Source organism: Gopherus flavomarginatus, chromosome 1 (genome assembly GCF_025201925.1).
Source record: "Gopherus flavomarginatus isolate rGopFla2 chromosome 1, rGopFla2.mat.asm, whole genome shotgun sequence".
NCBI classification, from domain to species: Eukaryota; Metazoa; Chordata; order Testudines; family Testudinidae; genus Gopherus; species Gopherus flavomarginatus.
Genome location: NC_066617.1, coordinates 247,767,657 through 247,791,912, shown reverse-complemented (window position 1 = coordinate 247,791,912; position 24,256 = coordinate 247,767,657). Strand labels below are relative to the sequence as shown.

At 43.5% G+C, this 24,256-nt stretch overlaps 1 protein-coding gene across 1 annotated transcript in view; it reads left to right on the top strand.

Annotated features, from left to right (window-relative positions):
* The first annotated feature begins 3,567 nt into the window (after positions 1-3,567).
* Positions 3,568-24,256, top strand: part of GABRG3 (gamma-aminobutyric acid type A receptor subunit gamma3) — a 575,769-nt gene continuing 555,080 nt past the window's right edge. The window contains exons 1-2 of the mRNA XM_050932184.1: positions 3,568-3,961; positions 8,463-8,611. Coding sequence (XP_050788141.1) covers positions 3,909-3,961; positions 8,463-8,611 — 202 coding nt within the window. The 5' untranslated portion in view covers positions 3,568-3,908. The remainder of the gene's footprint in view (positions 3,962-8,462; positions 8,612-24,256) is intronic.

Here is a 24,256-nt window from a genome sequence, read left to right as displayed (position 1 = left end):
TACTTAACTCCAGTTTTAGGTGAGAGTACATGGATTGATTTTGATGGAGTTATGGGAATGAAGCAAGGCAGTGGTGAATCAGGCCTTGAGTTAGTTACAGGAACAGGCTTCACCCAGAAACAGGCACTGGAGTCTTTTCTATAGAAGGTATATTACACCAGAGGTGCTTCTGTATAAGATTAAAGTTGCTGCCTCTGCTGTACTGGAAAAAAAACAGAGGAGCCAGTTTCATCATTGTTTGGTGGTGACACCTAGCAATTTAAATCCACTTGGGATATTAGAGAGACAACATGGGTGAGGTAATATTTTGTATTGGACCAACTTCTTCTGGTGAAAGAGAGGAGCTTCCCAGCTACCCAGAGCTCTTCTCCAGGTCTGGGGAAGGGTCACAGTGAAGTACAAGGTGGAACAAATAAAAGATGTGCTAACGACTTCCACTAACGGAAAGGGCCACTCAAGATGAAGTGGGCCATTGACATACTTGTGCATTATGGACCAAGCAACCACCTTTTGTTTGATGACAGGTTTTTCTAGAGGGATCTCCTGAGGACGAGATGATCTGCACTTCGGCTCTAAGAGCTACACAGCTTTCCGTCTGTGGCGGCTGGCAGGGCGGGCTTCCTTACCAAAACTCCCCATCTACCGCTCATTTAAAAAACTGTCTCCCCACACTTTTTTCCTAGTGAGCACTTGCCTCCTGCTATTAAACAGCAGCCTTTCAGATAGCTGCTGGAGGATTCGGCTTTACCCTGAGATTGCTTGCAAATCGCCTATAACCGGTGCTTCACCTGGCTTGCCCCTAGCAGAATCTACTAGTGAGCTCAGCTGGAAAAGGAAAGCAAAGCCCCTCTCCAAGTGTTTGCTAAGAAGTATTTCTCAGAGCAGCCGCAAGAGGCTCCTGCAGCCAAGGAAGAATCGTGCAAATAGCGGTTCTTCTTTGTCACCAGAAGAAGGAGAAGCAGCGGGGTGTTACACTCCTGCTTGTGAGCAGGAGAGAGCCATTCAGCTCTAGGACACATTTCCCTCGCCCCTGGGGTAGAGTGAAATCAGCCTGGGTTTCAGTATCCGCTGCTCCCAAAGGCGAACTCTTCAGCACGCGTTGGAAGTGAGACCCTGGAGCTCTGCGTGACTTGCGAGTATCGACCGTCTCCTATTGTTCCGGGCATCTTTGTAGCTGTACAGTTACCATCCGCCCACCCGCAGACCGCGACAAACCTACAGGAAGGCAGCCCAGGAAGTGCCGCGCCCACTAACCGGCTGCGGCTCCCCAGGAGCTGTCCACGCCGCAGGTGCTGAATTTGGGGGTAGACGCCGGGACTCGATAACAGCGAGCGGAGGCTGCTCATGCGCATACAAACAACACTTGCGAAACTCCCCAACACACATGGAAATCCCCGGACAAACAGCCATATATGATATAACATGCGCCGTCCTATTCCGGCTGAGACACCAGTCTAGCAAGGTCTGGCGCCAACTTTTCCCGATTTCACTGCTGTGAATAATTGCACACAATGTTGTATCCAGCTCTGGTGCAGGTTTTTCTGAGCAGTGAGTCCGCTTTAGCAGGCGTCCTCGGACAGTCTGCTACGATGCAATTTCCTTATGACCTTAGAGCTGGCAAAAGTGTGGCTGGTATTTGTAAAACCGTTGTTTATATAACGCTCGCCTCTCTTCCCAAATCGCCAGGAACGTTAAGGTGGGAGTTTAAGATGAACTTTAAATTTAGATAACATACTTCCCATTAGGGAAGACAAATACATGTATATTATATACCATATGCAACATTGTTGAAGGAAGAGCCACCTTTCACTGAGACCTAAAATATAACAATAGTTCCGTTTAGGAACAATGAGTTATGCAAAGGTACTAAATCAATTCCTTCAATAACATGCCTTTATAAATCTACCTTATTTATAATCTACCTTATTCAGGTGTTTTAGATACCTGAAATATGGTCATTTATCCGAAAAAAAATGTGGATAATTGCAGATAACCTTTCAAATGAGCATATCAAAATATCGCAAAAGAGGCTCTTCATTGAAAAAAACATTTCAAAGCCCTGCACTATGAGATAGGCAGTATGGTGAATTTTAGAGCACTGAAAATGGAAATAAAGCTTTCCTCTGAACTTCTGATCCCTCTTGTTACAAAGAACGGGAGGTTCCATAGTTAGCCTGGATTCCCCTGCTGGCAATATGAGAGAGATACAGATTTGATAACAGATGATTAATAATAATTTGCAGTCAATGCAATTAGATAAAGTCAACACATAACAACTAATGTATAATAGGACAAATGAAACGATAGGTTCCAAGAAATGTGCATCATTGGAAGTTAAGAGCCCGGATCACGGTGGATTTCCTTTAAATTGTATCATTCCAATAATAAATAACATCGGGAACATAAATCCTTCTAGAGTTCACATTACAAGTTATCCTGAGCACAAGATTACAATTTAATGTATAACTCCTTTTTCATTTAGTGTCGTTTATGATCATTTAGAAGCCTTGGAGGAGGGAAAGGAAGAAATTATGTCTGATTTACTTTCACAACAAAATGAATATATAATATATTTTATCAGGCTCTCTTGTTTCTATATTTGTGTATTATTCGTCTGATATCTCAGACGTGAAGTAGTAAATCAAAAATCATGTCCACGATATTTTTTAATCGCAGTGCGTTCAGGTCCAAGCTTCAGGTTCAGGTTCACACGCTGTTCAGGTCCAAGCTATTATGTCTGTTGGCTTGAAAACACTTTGGGTCAAACTTGCTTCTCAACACTTATTTCCTATGGTGGCGAATACATTATTTAGATGTACCCATTGCAAACATATCAGAGACTTGGGTTGTTTATCGTGCACCTGTTGTAACATGCACCACCACCATCTCAATCAACGATCTCCGTGCTAAAGAGAAACCCATCCGGGCCCACAGTTACCAAATGCGGGCTGGACTGGGGGTGGGTGCGAGTGTCCGCATTACTATGCGGAGCAAAGGGTTCCTGTTCTGGCCCGTAGCCCGGAATTGTCTCCAAGAGGCGGGCAGATTCAGGCTGTACTGCGCGCGCACAGACACACACACACACACACACACACACACACACCCTCCACCTCAAGTTGTGCCTGTGGGGCTCTGAACCTTCCCGCCTCCCGCTCGTTTCTGTCCTTATCAGTATCGCCACCGTTAGGGACCTCCCCGCGCGTCCAAGGAAACCCACAGCAACGGCTCGCCCGGCTGGGCTTGGATCCCGCCTCGCCCGCTCCAGGAGCGAACCGAACCGCCCAGAATGGGCCCCTGGCGGCGGGGACGCTGCCAGCCCAGCACCGGGGCTGTGCGGGAGGGCCCGAGCCTGCTGCTGGCTGGCATTTAACAGCCCCAGGGCCGGCCGGGAGTTCCCGCTCCCTTCTCCCCCTATCGCTACGGCAGCGGGAGCGCAGGGCGCGGGGGAAGGGCTCTCGCACAGACTCCGCTCCTGTCGGACAGCCCCGCCGGTACCTGCTGGTCAGGGGCAGGGACCCAGGGGCTCAGTGCTGCAGGGCAGGGCCGAGGGGGGCTTCCACTGGGGGCAGGTGCGCTCCCCCTCCCCCTCCGCCTGCTGTCCTGGCGGTGCCTGGTCTCGCCTGCGCTCCCCACCGAAGGTGCCCGGCTAACACACCTCTGAGAAGCAGGAGCGGCCGCTCCCGTAGTCCAGCCCAGTGAGTGCCCGCGCCCGCGGAGCCGGCTGTCCACTGGGAGCGTCTCCTTGGGGGGCTGGAGCTGTGCGAGGGGCTATTCCCCCCCCCCCGGGCTACAGCTGGGAACACACCGAGAGCGAGCGGAGCCAAGCGGTAGCCCCTCGCCTCGCTCTGTATCGGGTGAGCGTCCGGCCGCATTCACTCGTCCCGCTGCACCTGGTACCTGCTCGGATCATGGCAGCTAAGCTGCTGGTGCTGCTCTTCCTCCTGGCGGTGTTTCAAGCCTGGTAAGTCTGCGCGGGGCGGCCCCTTCCCGTGTGTCCTCGCATGCAATGTTCGCTGCTCGTGCCGGAGTATCACCCGCGGCGTTGGGAGAAGGCTGAGTCCCAGGGACACCCGAGGCTATTCCGCCCCTTGCTCTCGCCCCCGTTATCATCTGCAATATTTGTACTCTGCGGGCTCTAGTGTAGCTCCCATCCCTCCATTCACTGTCATTAGCCGTTATCTCGGACGGGTTTTGTACTACTCCCGAGCTCAGCGCTGTAATCTAAGGCTCGAGAAACTGGGACCCTTAGGCTTCTGCCCTGGAGTTAGATCAAATCTCCCCGCTTCACCTGGCTCTGCAGAAAGTTTCCCCATCACTTCGCTTGTCATGGAATGAACCGAGCCCCGAGGGTTGCTCACTGGGATCTCTCTGCAGCTGTACCCACTTGCTAGACATGGCGCGGGTCTTTTACGGACTATGCAGCGTGTGGCTAGGTCAGGAGTATCATTCAGTCAGGGGTTTAGTCTTCAAAGTACCTGCCTCGGGGATTCAAGGAAGCCAAGGAAAGCAGGGAAGGACGGGACACTCTGGCTGGAAGCAGGTAAGGTCTGCCTAGGAAAAGGTAACTCAGACAGAGACCAAATCAGTAACCAAAAGGCTAGTGCAAGCTTGACTAGTTCTGTCTCTGCAACGGATGCAAACAAGTCCTCTCAATTTCTTGCGACGGTGATTTCTTCCGCAAGATCAAAGCGATTTTTTTGCCTAATTTTTTCCTCTGAGGTTATCCACGGGAAGGTTTTCCGTTGATAATAGTATGAAGGGGTTATGATAATACCTTAATAATCACACAGCTGTCCCCCCGTGGAAACATCACTATGGAAATGTCATCCTGGCAATCCGAAGATTGTGTAGTTTGTAAGTATGCCCCTGCTTAACCTATTGGGAGCTGATCTCCAGCAAATCCTTCCTCATAGGAACACCCCTTGTTCACCTGAACTCCATTCAAATGAATGGGAGAACTGCAGGAGTAAGAGTTACTCAGGTGAGCAAGTGTTGCATAATCGGGCTTTTCGAAAGTTCAGGGCACTTAGCCACTTCCAGGATCAAGCCCTTAGTGACAGAAACTCCCTCTTGGTTGATTATTATTAATCTATAATATTTAGTGCAACACTTGAAAACGTAAGCGATTGGCCAGTTCTTACAACAGAAACCAAAGGCTGAGACCTTAAGAGGAGAAAAACTGACGAAGAACTCTTCTGGAAACTCTAATGAGGAGAGCTGTGGTAATACCCTGTCATTTACACTGCAGGTCTGGGGTACAATCTGCACAGCGAATACTCTTAGTTTAAACTCCAAAGTCCAGCCCAGTATTTCTCACTGGGTAACTTTCTGTAAGACCATTAAGTCTCCTATGGAACAGTTGCTGGGAATGCTGCCAGCGGCATCTCCCCTGAACACAGCACACTGAAGTGAAATGCGCAGACACATTGAGAGTTAACTTGCTCGCTTTCTCTCCCACGCACACATACAATCTAGTTCATAGTCATTTTCAAATTGAAATGCTGAATTCTGATTAGGTGTGGACATTCAGACTTTTTCTTTGTAAACCAAACCCTGGGGAGAGAGTGCGTCTCAGACCCCTTCTTAGCTCACCTCACTATCTGTTACTCATTCCCAGCAGACGCAATTTTTCCACCCCACACAAGCCCATGGTTACCTCATTGTTTATTAATGTCAGCTCTTCAGAGCAGATGGCAAGATCTAGAAACTGAGGCTGCAGGCAACTTTTCCCCTGTAAAGAAAACGCCTTCCTACAGCATTTCAAGCTTCCTTCTCTGCTCTGTTTTTTGGGGGTGCACCACAGTTTTGTTTTCCTCTCATAATAATAATAAAAAAGCTAGTGTTACATAATAAGGATTTGGAGGGGTGACAGCCCTGTTTTCCATCTTACAACATACCTAAAAAACAGCCCCTCTTTCTCTGTGGCTGTTGAAAAGTCTTGGAATATGGTTGTACGCTCCTGGGAGTGGAGACTAAGCAGTTTAGCAATGACAGTGCATCCTAAATGCTTAGTAGGAACCTATTGGGTTAGAAGCACATAAATAAAGGTAATAAAAGTGCCTGTGATTTTATATAAATAAATAAACAAATAAAGTGCACATCACTGTAGCTAGCATGAATTACTCTGAATATTTTAGGTATGTCTCCCAACCCCCAGTTGCAATCAAGCATCTAGATGCAAACACAGATCTCCAGGATGTAGCTTTCTGGGAAACAATTTACTGGAGTAAGAAGATTTAAAAAAATCTGGCAAGTGTTATATTATTGTTGATTATGAGTTTAAAGAAGCTAATATCTAAATTGTGAACCACTATATAAAATCAATGTGCTAGAATGAACAGGGCCCTCATTTACACCCATGCAACCTGATTCCTCCAGTGGAGTTGCGAGGATACAGCGCAGGTCAGAATTTGTCCAAATGCCTGGTTTTCATTCATAGTTCATACAATATTGCAGATAATTAATTGGTGGACACAAGAAATGTGTATCTAAAAAATAGTGCATGATTGAAAATGTTGCATTACAAATATTTGGCTTATCAGGAGTCTCAAAGAAAAAAAAATCTTAGACTGAGTGACACCAATGAACAAGAAGAGCTGAAAGTTATAGCTCATGCCCCAGAAAAAAAAGTTTCATTATTTAAAATGCTTCCCTTCCCTCACCCCCGCCATTTAGTTATATATCTTTCAGGCTTCATCCTACAAGTCTTCCACACATAGAACTCCCAGTGGCTCCATTTAGAAATAATTCTATATAGGCTTCATGTGAACAGGGAAAAAACTGCTGCCCCCCACCTCAAACAACAACCCTTTACATATATGGTACATTCTTTGAAGGATTCAGAGAATCGTACCCTGAATAAAATCTTTATTCACAATGATAACTGTGGATGTTTTTCTATTTATACATGGTGCCCATCACAGACAATCTAGACATTTAAAAGCATTATAAAAATAATAATCCAATGTCATTATACACACCCCTCCCAAATTACTCCTGAACCCATCAAAGAAGAAATACAAATAAATTCTAGGCTTAGCTCAACTCATTCTTTCATAAAAAGCCTGAGCAAAGAGTTACAACTTTCAATGTGCTCCAGAAGATCAACAAATTGGTACTGAAGGAAGGAGAGAAAGCAAGTTTAAGAGTTTGTGGCCTTGTCTATATTTGGGGCTTGCACTGATGCAGCTTTGCAGATAGCTCTAATTTGGGGAGATCTCTAAATAGATATGGCCAATGCATTTGATTCTCCACTGCTTTGCACCCTGTGTTGTCCTTCACACTTTGCAAAATGGATGTAAAATTACACCAAATCAGAATGGCATAGGCAATGTAGAAGGCTATGGAGAATCAGGCCCAAGGTTCCACAACTGAGATCATCTTCTTCCAGCTGCATATATGCAACTCTCATGACAGTCTGTGTCCAGATGTTCTCAAGTGTGATGGATAAAGTACATGTGGTCTCTAAGATATTGAAACTCAAACCATAAAATACTTTGGAGATTAAAGTCAATATTTTGCATTGCACTCAGAAAGCAACTGGTAGGACAGATGAAAATGGATTCTCATGTGTGAAAACAGCACTGTATGTTCAGCCACATTCTATGCTAGCAAGGTGTGCTGGAATCATTTTTATAGCAGGGATGCTGAGAGCCATTAAACCAAATTGTAAACTCTGTATATAATGGAAACCACTTAAAGCCAGGGGGTGCAGTTAGTTGTCAACTTATTTTAATGCCTTATTCACATAACAAAGATAATCTACCTCTTGTAGAAAGAAGAATCTTAGCTCCTGAAATGCCCAAAATACAGAACTATACAAACAGAATGGCTCAGACTCTGAGATTCAAATAGATTTATGCAACATATTTATGTACTTGTGATCTTTCATATTACATTCAAGAAGCATGTACTTAATTCTAACCCTTGTACTGCATTAAGTTCTGAAATTCAAAAAACATTGAGTGTGTAATAATTTATTAATAGGATGAAATGATCAGGAAGTATTAAAAGAGCTGAATTTTTAATATTCTTATTACCCTGCTGTGCAAGAGATGAATCAGTTGCGTTGAAGGAGTCAGTATAATACTGCAGGATGTTCACCCACCATAGAATTCTGTTACCAGTTACTTGGTCACCAGAGAGTTATCAGTTACCTATCAGTTAATCTGTTAATTTTTCAAAAAAAAAGTGATCTAGTCTGCTCCCTGCATTAATCCACAGATTGAAGTTCCAGTGAGAAATCAGTGGTGTGAGATGGATTATATAATTATTTTCAGTTAGTGCCCCTACACAGACTTTTACTTCTGGCAATAAATACCTCCTTTAATAAAATAGTTCTAAAACTAGATAGCTGAGAGAGAATAAAGCACTCAAACTTATTGAAGTGCCTGTTGAGATTTAGTCAATGTCAATTCAGATTTTAGTTATGTAATATAACATTTGATTTTTTTTTATTGCAGCTCCAGAAAGGTTGAAGAGGATGAATATGAAGATGTAACAGGCAACCAGAAATGGGTATTAGCTCCAAAAACGCAAGACACAGATGCGACTCTCATATTAAACAAGTTGCTGAGGGAATATGACAAAAAGCTACGGCCAGACATTGGAAGTGAGTCCTCTTTTTCTTTCTGTAGAAAAGTTGTACCATTGTCTAGCTAGAAATATTTTGTGTTTCTATTAACGATGGGCTTGATTTGCAAAGTTAAGATCTGGATCCAAACTTTGACAAAGATCAGGAATGTTCAGGTCCAGGCTTTTGGTTCAGGCTCAGTTCTAATGTAGTGTGGCAGAGCTCCGACCTTGTCTCCATGGGTCCCACACTTCTAGGCAGTTTACGCTAGCCTCAGTGGCTCACTGTGACCATCCACATAGCCCTTCTTTCTCTAGGGCCAGGGTTACAGTTTACTGAGCCGTTTTCATCATAAGCCAGCAAGGAGGTTGGTGAAAGAACTCCCATAGTCTCTGTTGTCCCTAGGAGCTTGTTTCAGAACAGTTTAGCCTCCTGTCCTGATGGGCCTGTCTTCCCCTCCCAGGAGGTGTTTCTGTAGTGGCAGGTTGGAGGGAACCCAGGCCCTCCCTCTACCCTGGTTCTAGCCCAGGGAACCTAATGGTAGCAGCTGTTAGCAGCTGACCTTTCACTGCCAGAGTTGCTACATTTCCCTAAGCCACTTCCCCACAGCTCTCTTGCTTCTCTCTTCTTCACCCTTGCCTTAGGGCTCCCTTACTGATGGTTTGAGGGTGTCTTCATTAACCAGCCCTTCAGCCACACTTTCTCTCCTCTGGCTCCTTGGCTCTCTTCAGCCTGACTGGAGTGAGCCCTTTTATAGTATCAAAAGGGCCTTAATTAGAGTCAGGTGTTCACATTACCTTAATGGCCTCACCTGACTCTTTGCAGGTTAATTGGAGTCAGGTGTTCTCATTAGCCTGGAGCAGCCCCTGCTCTGGTCACTCAGGGAACAGAAAACTGCTTCTCCAGTGGCCAGTATATCTCTCTCCTACTACTCTGATGTTCCCAACTGGCCTGGGTCTATCACAGTAGGTATTCAATCCTAGCATTTTATAGCAATTTACAAATACTAATTCTTACAGCACCTTTAGGAGGATGCTCAACATGATTAGAGCTGTTTTACAGAGGGGCAGTTTGGTGCACAGAAATGTTAAATGGCTTGTCCAGGATAATATGATTGGTCATTGGCAGAATCAGGAATATATTTATTTCCATTTGAGTACCCAAGACAAAAAATGCTCTCTGTGCATCCTGACAAATGATTAAAACAACAGTTCAGAAAACCAACAAAAACAGCAAGAGAAGCCCAGCGGACTCGTATCCGGCCCCCTTCCAACAGTGCTGTATAACTACGTAAGTTCCTTTGCCAAAGGGCCTGCTGCAGCTCAGAAGGAGTGAGCTGGATTTGTCTTTCTGAAGATGAAGGGCAACTTGTGGAGAGTTTCCTAAATCTTCCAATCAAAAACCAGGGGAAATGTCTCCCGGGTGATCAGATGGAATGTGGGAGTCTAGTGGCAATATGGATATATGATAAGAATTGAATTAGATGAGAACAAAGCAGATATCTTTCTCTAATCAATTCTTTTGACTCACTTGCTCATACAGCAAGATTTTTTTTCTTCTGTGACAATATATATGAAGTTCTATCTTCCATTTTACCATCCCTTGTGATTATGCACATTTTGGTCATAACCTTTGAGAGAGAGAAATAAAGAGTCAATATAGCTTTTTCATTTCCCTCACTTCATGTATAGGTAGGGGAACAAAAAAAGAAAAGGTAAGGGAATTAACCTAAAATGCCCAACTGTGCATGCTCTGCTATTGATAGATTTTTACAGAGAGATCAGGGAGATAATCCCTAGCCCTGAGTACAAACAGAACAGAAATGCGGTGACAGCAAGTGTATTTAATGTACCTTCTAGAAGTTCTCTGTTCTGGTCAGTCCTTATTGTTATAACAAGTGTCAACCAGCTAGGCACTAGTATGATTCTAATAAATCTGTCCTATACTAATAGAACATCTCTACATAAGGTTCCTTAATTAGTAACTACAGTGATATTTCCATCATGCTGGAAAAAAGCATAACTGATAGAAGTTTGTGCTTTTACTGTACAGCAACAGTTAATCTCACCATCTCCCTAATTTGCTAGACTGGTTTCAGCAAATCTTTAATACCCGATGGAATCATGTTCTTCTGAGTTGCAGCAGGAACACGGTTCCCAGCCATCAGTAACATCTGCAAGAAATGTTGGGACTGATATTTCAGTTTGCTCAGTACAGCCTGTCCTAAGATCACTAACTTTGGAGATAAATCATCTCTCCAACACAGACCTGAATGAACAGGATAAATTGGGTATGCTTCTGGGGGGCCAGATAATAATTCAGAATCGGGGAGTGAGCTTCCACAAGATTAGTAGTGGTCATATATTTTCTCCAGTATTGAAAAGGTCATTTACTGCCCAAATAATTCCCATTATCTTCCCCCCTAAACAGTCACAAATCTTGTTTTCGATAAAGTAGTTGCACTACACAGCACGGGATAAAGCATTTACAGTTCTGGATTTTGTCAATGAAGTTTATGTATAGGGGTCCCATAATTTCAGTCCTGCAATGAAGCACTCCCTGACCATTAATTAACTTACCCCCATAACAGCTCTGTGATGAAGGGAAGTGTTATTGCTATTTTACAGATGAGGCACTTACCCAAGGGCAAACAAGAAGCCTGAGGGAGGATCCCAGCCCCTACTGCAATATCACTCCTTCCTTTCCCACAGAGCACAGCCATAGGTGGCTTTACTAAGCCAGAGCATACAAAGCTCCTAATGTCGAAGTATGCGAACTAAGGAAAAGAGCTAAGCTAAATTTTCTCTTAAGAGCGTCCAGAGATATAAACATATTGCTTGAGAGAGATGAATGTAGTATATTAATCCTCCTACCTTAACTGTGATATCTGTTTCATAAAAGGATCAAGGTGGAAAATGCATTAGACATCCTGGGGCATAAAAGGGAAAGCACACAGTTTGGAATATTAAGAAAAAATTGGAGTTACATGAGATACTGAATATACCACTGGTCAAATACAATGTTTAGTATCCAAGCAGAAGTTAAACTGATGATAGACACAGAGTTAAATCTGTCCTGGGGTACAACAGACTACTCATCAGGGGCTTTTCATTTGTTCAACATTTCCTATATTTAATGGAGCAGTGGCTACTCATCATTCTATGCAACTTTGCTATGCACTTGGTTATTCCAGTTCTTTACACTGAGGCCAAGATTTTTGATAATGGATGCCTAAAACTAGGCTCTTAAATAGGTGGCCTAATTGTCAAAAGTGCTAAGCACCCAGCAGCTCCCAGGGAAGTTAATGTGAGCTGCTGGTTGTTTGGCACTTTTGAAATTCCGACCATGTCTTTAGGGGCCTATGTAGGCACCTAAACGTGGGCACCCATATTTGAAATTCTCATTCCAAAAGCAGAGGGAGAAGAGGATTGTGAGAGGAAAAAGGGGCATGTATGTGTGATTGGCACAGCATAAAGCTCATGCGGTGAAATGATCTATGGTCTTATACTCTGCCCATGAGATCTGAGTGCTCACATGATATATTTCAGTCACATCACATCCCAGCCAGGAATAACACCCTGCAGGGGATCTAAATGCATAGGAGGCTCATGCTGCTGGAAAATATGGCAAAGTCACTATCTTTACAAACCCACCCTCAGAGCTGTGAGACATGACAACAAGTCTGCAGGCACTGGGCCTGGATGAGGGGAAGTGTCTGACCCAAGCAATAGGCAGAGGTGCTACAGGGCATCACCTCCCTTATGCCTTTACAGGAGGCATGTAAGTCAAAGGTACCCCTTGGGACTTTATAATCAAAGCAGTACTGTACTAGAGGTACATCTGATCCTAGTCTCCTATGGCTGCACACTTGGGAGAGGTTTTGCCTCTCTAAGCATCACAGCTTCTAAAGATTTGGGTTTTAGCTGTTATATTTGGCAGTTTTCCTATTATGTCACAGAGCAATAATTATTTTCTGTATAGAAAAAAAGAACACATCCTATATTAACAGTTTATAGCAGAAGACTGATAAAAATGTCTAGTATCTAGGCCACACACTTACTCCTCGCCATAGTCCTGGGACTAACAATACCTGCTCTGGGCCAAGTTATTGGTGCAAATGGTACCAAGCTCAAGGAGCAGGATGCATTGGCTCTTACCTGGAAAGTGCCTTCACTGTGCTCTGAAGCCTCTCCCACAGCCAGATACTCAAGGACCTGCTCCAAATCCCACTGAAGTCAAAGGAAAGCCTCCCATTTACTGTAGTGGGCTTTGCATCAAGCCCTAATGGCTAGAGTCACAAAGGGACCTAGGCACTGCAGTACTTCACCCCTCGGTGCCCTGCTGCCTAATGGAATTCCCAGTCCCATGCTGGGCAGCCAGGTTCCCCAGGTATTGTGTGGGGAGAGCTGGGCCTCTAAAAAAGATATTCACTGAAGCCAGCAAGCTGATTTCTGCCATCAGGCATGCACAAAACCAACAAAATCCTGAGGCTGCTGAATTGCTTGGCACCCCAGTTCATGCCTAAGCCCTGGTAGGATTCTCAAACTAGGCATTTCCGCATCTACCTTGCTTGCAGGACTTGAGCCAGTAGACAGACTGTGAGCATGCCTAATCCACACAAGGGATGATGGGGGATGAGAAGTTTAGGGGCTGGCTAGCATGTGTGTCCCCCATTATACTCAATAGTTAGGGCACTTACTTGGGATGTGAGAGATAAAGTTCAAACTGCCTCACGTGGACCCTCCATCTCCTAGGCAGGTGCCCTAATCACCAGTACACAGGATAGTTGGAGGGCTCCCAGCCCCTCCTCTTGAAGCTGTTCCACTCTCTCTGTTCATTAATGCAGGGGGATGATGCTGACTCACACACATCCCAGTGCCCTCACCACGGTGCTATTGGTTATAATGAGGAGTGGCTCTCTTCCCAAGAAAGGGCTGATTTTGCTCAGGTGCCTAACTCCAGGAGAGGGTTCACATCTGTGAAACCTGATCAGAGACAGGTATCTCCTTCTGAGCTGTTGGTTAGTTCCGTAAGTCCCTTAGGGGATCTGGGTCCTAAGCCCCACCCCCTTTCTTAGCATTTCATTCCTGGCTAGCTTAAGTGGCTCCCTGCTCAGCATTCTGACATCCCTTTCTTAGCATCTAACTCTCCCCAGACAATGCATAGAGAGCCTACGTCTAACTCAGGCCTGTCAATTCCATGCACCAGGACACCTAGGAGTTAGGCATTGCCACACTGAGCATTGCAACACCCAAATCCCCTTTGTGACTCTAGTCTAAGCACATATCTGGCTATGGAGTAAGGTCAGACCTCACGAGAGGAACAGGATTTTCCTAACACAAAGGATTAAGCTCTGACATTTAGTCTGAGTACAAATATTGGCCCTGAGACCTAACTTCATATTTATCTAACGACAAGTGAAAAAACTGACAAAGCAATAGGCCACTGAGTGATTTACAATAATGCAGCCTGAAATCCAGACAGCCCAAACCTTACTTATCCCCTATTAATTGGTCACATTTTGTCATTCCCGTAGAGGTTTTTAATCAAACAATACTAACTTGCCTACTAATATAGCTAACATTTTTTAAACACCAAAAAAGCAGTAGCACATGACAAAATATATATCCTTTTAAATTAGTTTATTTTAATGTCTCTTTATTTCCCAACCATCTTATGTCCAGTTTAGTCCATGACTGGTTTTCAATTTTTAGAAGTGTCTGGAAAAATGAAGCTAGTTTTATTATATTGTTTAGATCTCATTTTTACATGTAACATAGTTCATCTTGGACACACACGCAGAGATCAGAGGAGGCTTCATTTCTTCAGAAGTCCAATTTGTGATACCTTCCAGGGAGAGTCATTGTGTTCTCTGAAGTAATTTTATATCTAGAAGATAACAAGTGGGATGTTTCTTTTATGGTTGGTGAAAGTCATATAAGGGAGAAACTTCACATGTATAGTAGGACTTGCTCAGTATGCAGTGGGGCACATAGTGCTCCTCCCCCACCACAGGAAGTCTATGTGGGCAGGAGGAGAGAGTGAGGGGCAATGGAAGGATGAGAATAAGAGATAAGAGGGGTCATCAAAGAGAAGAAAGGGATGTGACAGGACAAGAGAGAAGGTCAGGACAAAAAAAAAGAAACTGTGGATGTAGCAAGAAAAAGAGGTGATGGAGAATGGTGTGAGGGGGACAGGGGGCAAGTGAAGATAGTAGAGAGAGCACCTAGAAGTGAGAAAGGAGGGTAGGAGGAGGAGCATCACATCACCTTTCCAAATTTATAACAAGTAGTAAGACAGAGTTTGTTCCATAACATTTGACAGTAACATGCCCTCAAACTATGTATGTTTTAATATTGGCCCACAGGAAGCACCCCCATGCACCTCAAAGCATCCTGATGTGCCCAGACTTGTGGCTTACAAAGGCAAATTGAGCCTCTTGCTATGAGATCTCTCTGTCCTCTCTCCAGAGACCTTAGCATCCCATCCATTTCTAACACTGCAGTGATGACTATCTAGTGCTACCTGCCAGGGCTATGCAGCTGGACCCTCATGAGGGCCTATGCACCTTCCATTCTTCCCCCTCACATGAGGCCATTGTACATTTATAAGAGTTGAGTATGATTCTTTTCACATCTACTACTTCACCATTGCTGATGAGACCACAGATTTCTCATGATTATGTCATCTCGAGTACCTGATGTTTCTGTAACTTGAAAAATAATATTACCTCTCTTGACTCAAGCAGTTAAGCAACATATGGGGTCCTACAGATTGTTTCTCTTAGGAGGAGAATTTGATGCTGTAGTCAGGTATTTCTTTTATACAACTCTATTTACAAAGAATGTACATTGAACAAAGCAGGAATCAAACATCAGGAAATAGTCTCTTTGCTCATAATTCCAAGCCTGTTTCAGACTGGCACTCCACCCCAAAAGGTCTCCCTAGCTAGGGTTTTTCTCAGGCCTACACTCCCAGTGGTTGTCCTGCTGTCTCCTTGGCTTTCTGCTGCTTCTCTTCTCACACACAGCTCCACCAAAACCAATACCTATTCTTCCCACAGTGAAATCCCTCTTCCCACATAGCTCAGATGTGGCCTCTAGTTTGGGTAGTAGCTCTTATTGTTTCAGTTCTCTTATTCCATAAATGAACTTAATGGTTTTGTCTATTTTGCATAGATGAAGGGTGGCTGTTTCATCCACTAGCTTTAAGGAGATTTCACTCAACTCCCGGGTGAGCAATAAAATCTCTAGGAGTGTTAAGTGTGCTGCTACTGTGTGCAGCAAATCTTTGAATTCATAGATGGAACAGAAACCACAGAGGACCGATGATATCACACCCACAAATTATGAGAATGTTCAGATTTTTTGTGGTCTGTTTGAATCTTCTTTGGGGCAAAGGGGAACCCTGTCTGGGAAACAGCTTGCAGAGAGATGGGAAAATGGTCAATAGGAATGGAGTGAGAGGAGATCTATGATAAAACTCCCAAGCATTTACACCTGTGAAGAGCAAGTCTATAACACCATTCTGGGTTTCTATGACACCACACAAGCTCCCTGAACTCAGGTCAGAAAAAAATCTCCAATACCATTATTAGCTCTTTAATGCTCATACACTCAATTTATTCTACATATGGGCCAATCATTTCTATCAACAAAGCTTCTTACAAATGTAGGTCCCACCCCTATAACTGGTAGCCTACAACCTTCATAAAACCCAATGGACTTCAATGGGCTACTGTGCAGGCACAATTGTCTGTGCACATGCCGTCAATTGCAGGATGAGAGTCTTATGTCCTAAGCCAGCAAACTCTTGTGCTCATGCTTAACTTTCCTCAAGTCAGTTGAGCTGCCCACATGAGTAAAGGTAACCACATGCAAAATAAATACATAAATAATAAGAGCTAGCTCTTATGTAAGCATTTCCAGGACTGGAGCCTTATTCATGGCTTCTGTCCAGGAATAAACCCTTCTTAGAAGAACTAAAGGGCTTGAATCCCTCCACTCTGAAGTGGAGATGAGAACATATCCACTCATCACATTAGTGAACAAGATTGCCCATTGCAGACTTAGTCTGGGCTGTAAACCAGGTATGAAATGTTTCTGTTATGTTGAAGTATGAATGAAGATCCTGAATGGATTTTTCCCCTCAATGTTTCCCTCTCTTTAAAAAAATGTAATTCAGGGAAAATGAATTACATATTTTACACACTATCAAATGACAATTACTGCTATAAAACATAACAGGAATCAGATCTGCCCAAATGGAGGGAAATAGAAGACTTAACAGACACAGACTGTCTGTAACAGTCTCTCTGATTGGTGACAATGGGAAGGCACTTCTCTATGAGCCTAGTGCTTTCACCAGAGAAAAAACAAATCTGAGCAGAAAAGAAGGGCTTGCAAGATGGGAGTTGTTTCCAGGCATATATTAAACCATTTTTTAAAATTACAATATTATTTATATGTTAATTTGAGGGACTTTTTATGGACCCTTCCTTCTTCTGTAGAGGAGGCACTAGCAGGGAGGAAAGCCCTGATCCTGCAGTCAGGTGTAAGCCCTGTGGCCAATAGGATACAGTACTCTGTGGGCACTAGGGTCTATATGTGTGGGTTCACATGCAGGATTTGGTAGACATTTATGCACATGCTTAACTTCTATTCACCTGCTTAAAGTTAAGCATGTGCAAGCATGTTTGCAAGATCATTCTGTGACTAGCCAGGAAGAAGAATATAAACATTCTTTGTTTAAAACTTTAAAGCTGATAGGAGATTTATACAAAATAAGGGATTATCATTAGCCTGTTGAAGGAATTACCTAACAGATAATCAGGATAAATAGCAGCCTGATGTTTACTACTAGACCCGGGGTTCTCACTACTCGTATGACTCTCAGCACTGCCTATGCAAGACAAGACATGCTTGTTTTTTCAAATCATCCTTCTTTACAAACAACCCATTATCCACCACCCACCCAAGAATAGTAAAGCCTTCTTCTTCATTCATTCATTTAGAAGCAAGCTACCTGTGATGCAAGAAATAGAACTGTTCACATTTTTCATGCAAACCTATTTTTGGCAAAATGGCTTTTTAATTAAAATGGAAATTTCCATGGAAAATATTTATAGTTTAAAAAAAATCAGGTTTTTGTAAAAAAAGAAAATTTAATCAAGACAATTCCAGCAAAAATGAAATCTTATTGCCATCATTTCTTTTTTTTTTGTGGGAACAAAAACTATTTCCTGACCAACTCTAACAACTCTCATCATATTTCAATACAAAGAATATTTCTTAAAACCACATTCATCAATTTTCTCAGTCACATAGTATTCCTGCAACAAAATGTCTTACCCCAGCCCCCCTAGGGAACTACATTTTGCAGAACACCATGGCCTCAATTCACGAAGGAACTTAGGCATGCAACACTCAGCATCACTACGCTGAACGTTTAGGCACCTATAAAATCAGTGGAATTCACAAATCCTACAATAGGTGCCTACACTCCCTATGCAATGAATGGGGAGAGAAATGGGGCTAAAAATGGGATTGACAAAAGCCAGCACACGAGGTAGCTCTTCACCTCAGATATCCAGTAGGCGATGCCAAAGCAAGCAGGGTGCCTTAAGCTCAGAGAGTTTGGCACCTAAGTCAAAGCTGGAAGGAGGCACCTCCCTCTTCTTGGGAGTCTCAGTTGCAAACACACTCTTGACCTTGCCTGTGGTTGTTAGCCCTCCCATGTAACTTTTAGCCTAGTGCTTAGGGTACTCATTCGGGATGTGAGAGATCCCCAGTTCAACTCCCTCCTCCACCTCAGGAAGAGAAGAGATTTGAACAGGGATCTAATACCTCTCACCTGAGTGCCCTAACCATTGGGATATAGAATGGGGCAGGGGGCGCCCTCCATCTCTCCTGTTGAAACCATTCCACTGTGGATAAATAATGAGAACCCTTAAGCTAGCCAATGGGAAATGCTGACCAGAGGGGTGTGTGCTAGCCCCACCCCTCTCTGAGTCCAGCACCTCAGTCCAGGTTGCAAAGAGGCACCTATTTCTGCTAGTGAGTCATGAATTGGGGGGAACATGAGTATTTGGTTCCCTCCCCTAAATCATGTTTGGGGCTCAAAACGATACAGATGGGGGAAGACTCCCCCTTCTAACCTGTTACCTAGTGCAGGGGTTCTCAAACGTCATTGTACCATGATCCCCTTGTGACAACAAAAATTACTACACGACCCCAAGAGCAGGGACCAAAGCCTGAGCCTGTCCGAGCTGCACAGCCCCTGGTGGAGGGGAGCAAATACAGAAGCTCAAGGGCTTCAGCTGCAGGCAAGGGGCTTTGGCCACAGCCTTGGGTGGTGGGGCTTGGGCGTAGGCTTGGGCTTCGGCCTCGGGAAGAGGGGCTCAGACTTCGGCCCTGGACCCCAGCAAGTCTATCGCCAGCCCTGGTGACTTCATTAAAACGGGGTTGCAATCCACTTTGAGGTCCCAACGTACAATTTGAGTACCTCTGGCCTAGTGGATAAGATGTAGGAGATGCCTAGCTCAATTCCCTCCTCCTCCTGTGGGGGAAAAGGGATTTGAATGGGGATGAATCAACTAACTCTGGACTACAGAGTCATTCTAACTCTAGCCCACTTAATAGTTAAATAAACAATTATTTAATTAAAAATGGAACATCTTCAACAAGAAAAATGGCCAATAGGAGCTGCTGGAAGCGGCACGGGCCGAGGGACATACTGGCCGCTGCTTCCAGCAGCCCCCATTGGTGTGCATCAGTGAACCGCAGACACTGGGAGCCACAACTGGCCAGACCTGTGGATGGGGCAGGTAAAAAACCGGCCCAGCTTTTCCTACACAAGCAGCAACCTCAATCTGAGAAACACTGCTTTAGGTGCCTACAAGGTTAGGCGGCAGCTAAGCAGGAGTTTTGTGAATCTCAGTGATGTCTAAAAATGGAACCTAAGTGCCTTTGTGGATTGCCCCTAAAGCTACTAGGTAGAAATTCCCATGGCTCACAGCCACCATGCACGGGGGTGGAGGGTTTCATGTTTTCTAGCACTTGGCCAAGGATTTAAAAAGGATCAGTGCTTGCACATGCAAAGGTGGCCTTGTCTACATGAGATAGTTTATCACCTTGGTTTATTATATCTCTCCTTCACAAGAGCTGGCTTTTTAAGTTGTCTGAAGTTGTAATTAAAAAATGACAAGTGGGAAAGAATTGACTTCAAGACAACTCATACATGAATCCATTTTAGCTGAGACAAAACAAGAATGGCTTATACTGATTTTACAAATCTAGTTCATGAGGGCTGTTTAAAACATGGGGACCATGCTATTTTTAATTAGCAAATTTGAATCTTGCCCCACTTATGTTAGCATTGGTATTAATGGAGCTAGGTAGACAGTCCAACGAGAGCAGACTGTCGATTTTACAAGACCATATATATATATATATTTAAAAAAAGACTCACTACCTCATGCCACCAATGTCTGGATCCCCATCTCCTTTACATAGGCACTGGCACTCTGGATGCCTCCTTCATTCCCTTTGTATATTTGAGCCTTCACAGCTTCTGGTAACCATCCCTTGGATACCCATGAGTCCAAACCAGTGTGCTCCATTTAAAAGTAAAAATGTTGGCTTCTTCTGTCAGCCCCACAGACTCAACATGGATTAATAGTCAAGCTTGGTTCTTTCCTCCCCGCGTGCCTTTTTATGACTAGTATGAGAGGTTCTGCACGCAGAATTAGCCCCTTAGACAGCTGTGCAACTCCCATTTGCCTTTAGTGGGTTTGCACAAGTCTAGCTAATGGAAACTGGTAAGATGTTCTGTTGATGAGGTGCAAGGATGAATCAGATCCATCTCTGTCACTCTTTGCTGTGCAGACTTAACAAGGGTTTACAGGAGAAAAAAGCATTTAAAAACTTCTGATTGTAACTAAAGTAAGCAGTTTCTGAAGACACACAGAGAGCAGATCTGTTAATGAAGAAGACGGCACTTTGACTCAGTCACTCTTTAGACTAGAACTGCATTTTAAGCACTATACAAATTATAAACTTTACTGCTCAAGTTATACTGGAGTCTTTCCTCAACCTGTTCAGCCTTCCTGGAGTGACAAACAGAAATGCACCCTGAAGTGCACTACAGAATACTGCTTCTGTATGGTTTGCCTCTATTTCTGTCAGCTGCTGATTGCCACACCTGATTCTTTAAATCATCTCCAGCTATACTGTCCTAGACATAATGGTAGGGAGCTGCTGACTGCATCACAGATCAAAATCTTTTCTAAATCATATTGGAGAGACAGCTTTTCCATATCTCTGTCTGAGCAGATAAAATTATTACTCACCAGTGTTAGTCTTCTCTTGGGGCCTCCTATGACAAAAACAGACAGCATTGAGGCATCCCCAACCAGGAAGCAAGGAGACATGAGTTGTCAATCCAGGATTACATATACACATAAAGAGCAAACAAGTGTGTAAGTACTAGAAATGCTATTGTGACACTATCTGGAGTGATTCAAGAGCAAGAGTGTCAACCCCAGGGCAGACTGTTAAGAAGCAGAGCAATGACCTTAAATGTTTGGTATGTTCTATAATGAGAATGGTATGTTCACCAACCCAGTCATAAGTGTGTACTCCCAAAGTATGATAACAGTCTTACCATGGAGCCACAGACAGTCTCCCTTGGGCATTCTTGTTTATCTTGACACACGGGCAAGCTTGGCTATGAGATATGGTCCCTTACACCAAAAATCACAACAATATTCAGGTCACTCCCAGTCCCAAAGGACCGCCACTTACCTGTGGTCAATTGTATCTCAGATCTTAATCCAAAGACAACACCTGTAGCTAGTCCTGTAATAAACGAAAGATATTATTAACTAAGAAAATTAATTAGTTATTTACAAGATTAAAGAAGATAATACAGACACACAAATAAGTATCACTCCTAACTTTCAACAAATAATAGAAACTTCTATCATAAACAGATTCCAAATCAGTGTTTCTCAAACTGGGGTTGCTGCTTGTTTAGGGAAAGCCCCTGGGGGGTTGGGTTGGTTTGTTTACCTGCCCCGTCCGCAGGTCTGGCTGATCACGGCTCCCACTGGCCAAAGTTCGACACTGCAGGCCAATGGGGGCTGCTGGAAGCAGCGGCCAGTAAGTCCCTCAGCCCACGCCGCTTCCAGCAGCTCCCATTGTCCTGGTGCAGTGAACCGCTGCCAGTGGGAGCCACAATCTGCCGGACTTGCAGATGGGGCAGGCAAATAAACCTGCCCGGCCCGCTAGGGGCTTTCCCTACACAAGCAGCGACCCCAGTTTGAGAAAAGCTGCTCTGTATGTCCTTTGGGGCTAACCCAGCCAGAACAGCCGGAGGTCTTTTGCTTACGCTTGGTGATTCTTGCCCCCTTTACAGTCCAAGCAGCAAAGAGAACCAAGTTTCTCCTTGTCAGGGATTTTTATTCCCTTCATCTCAGAGCCCAAACTGATGGGATGAGTTCATATGTAGATCTCCACTTCTTAGAGAGAGTGAGGAATGCAATCAACAAGGCCTCTGTCCTTTGATGCTACACAATGGCTCCTTTGTTTTCAATGGGCTTTTTTTTGTGTGCAGGATGAGTCTTTTACTTTAATTAATGCTTTTTTTCCTATTTGGTGAGTCATACAATTAGAGGTTTACAATGTAAATGTTTGCTATTGCTCTATAACATGGTATACAGATAAATGAGACTAATGCATGAAGCACCTTGCAAACCATCCATAAGGTCTAAACACTAAACACATTCTTATCTATTTAACATCTATTTTAACACAGGTAAGCCAGATTGTTTTCCAGCTATGCATTTGTCAGTGTTCAGTGAGGCCTGCGGCCTTAGCATGAGCTGGCATCTAGTCTGCCAGCATCACAGATATCAAGAGAAATCTTCATGAGAGAAGAAGAGATGGAGTTAAGATTTTTTTTTTAATATAACGATTACAGTAGCACTTAGGACCCTGAGCTCCCATTGTGTTAGGCACTGCAGAAACACAGAACAAAGATGGTTTCTTTTCCAAAAAGCTTGCAATCTATGCAAAGTAGCATTTAGGGTGCAGGAACGAGTGAATGGAGAGAACACTCAAGTGTCATTTGTGCTCCATGGATAATTCACATGCAGAGACACTCCTGGAAAGGTTGCTAGAGTGTGGGATAGAATGACATTCAAATAGGAACAACCTGAGAATCTTGGAGGGAAGAAAAATGGATTTCCCAGCCATCCCTTGCAGAAGATTTACTGCCTGGGATCCCTAACCAATAATGGTAAAAACAATCCCAACATGCATAACAGCAGCAGCTATATTTTGCAATGGAAGGTCTATAAAAGGGCTAAACTGGGAAATAATTACCCTGGGCAAAGCACCTGGGTGTTCCTCATGTTTGACGTAGCACTCAAATTATGTTGGTAAAAATCAGTATAAGCTATTCTTGGTTTGTCTCAGCTACAATGGATTAATGAATATGTTGCTTCAAAACCAATTTGATGTAAGAAAGTCCAATTTTGTAAATCTAAAGGCAATAATTGAGCCCAGTAAATTGAGCTTTGCATAAATAACTGCTGATGGATACACATTGGATATTGGTATTGTTTAGAGAAGTTATTGAGAACTGGAAAAGGTTCCTGTGAGTCAGCAAAATGTGCTGACATCATCATTTTATATAAATGTGTATGACCCATTTGACCCTAGTTTAACACAAAACACATTTTGTAAAATCTCAATCTGGTGTAAATCATAATAGCTTCATTAAAGCCTGCAAAATAAACAAAAAGCTTTTGTTCTTTAGTAGAAATATGGGGTATGTGAAAGGTAAACTCATGCAGTTGATGGAGCTATGCCCATTTATATCAGATGAGGACCTGGTTCTGAATGGTACTGCATATTACAACATGTGCCAGCCCTTTTGAGAGTGTGCCTGACACAGGGTGCATAACCAGTTAGGACAATGTGCTAGATTGCAGCTGTTTGGTGAAGGAATGATGGGTTTACCAAGCATGAGATGCTTGCTGTACAATAGAATGAATAAGAATGTTGAGTTCATATGTAATTCATCTGGTTGATGGGGTTTTATTAGTTTGTAAGCTACGAAGGAGATCAGTGACCTGTGCTCCTAATCAGAGGTGATTCCTACAACCAGAGCTTCTTAAAACAAAAACAAACAAAAGAAAAATCAGAAAAGGTCTTGCTATGTGAAAGTAAATGTAAATAATACTTAATCCTACATCAGATTGGGTTACTCGGAGCTCTCTGTTTCTAGGTGATGACTATCTCGGTAAAAGTACTGTATAAGTTAAAAAGTTTAAATATTCATTATCCTTATTTTCTTAAATACCATTCTGGCTATGGAAATATGGCAGGCACTTAACGTCAGCCAAACTCATAGACTCAGTAGTTGTAGCCATTCTGCGGTTAAGGCTGAACATGACAGCTTCCCATTATATACAGGATTTTTACTACCATTCCATTGCTTCCTAAAAATAAATCAACCCCCTAAATGTTTATATGCTGCATCTTAATCTCAGTGTAGAGCGTTTCTTGGGACATTTGGTTAAAATCAGAAAATATGTGGTATGGTGGTGATATGCACCACACTGAAGTAAGCTTTTTCCCCAAAAGCATTTTCCTTTGTGACTGCCTGGTCCATGCTAAT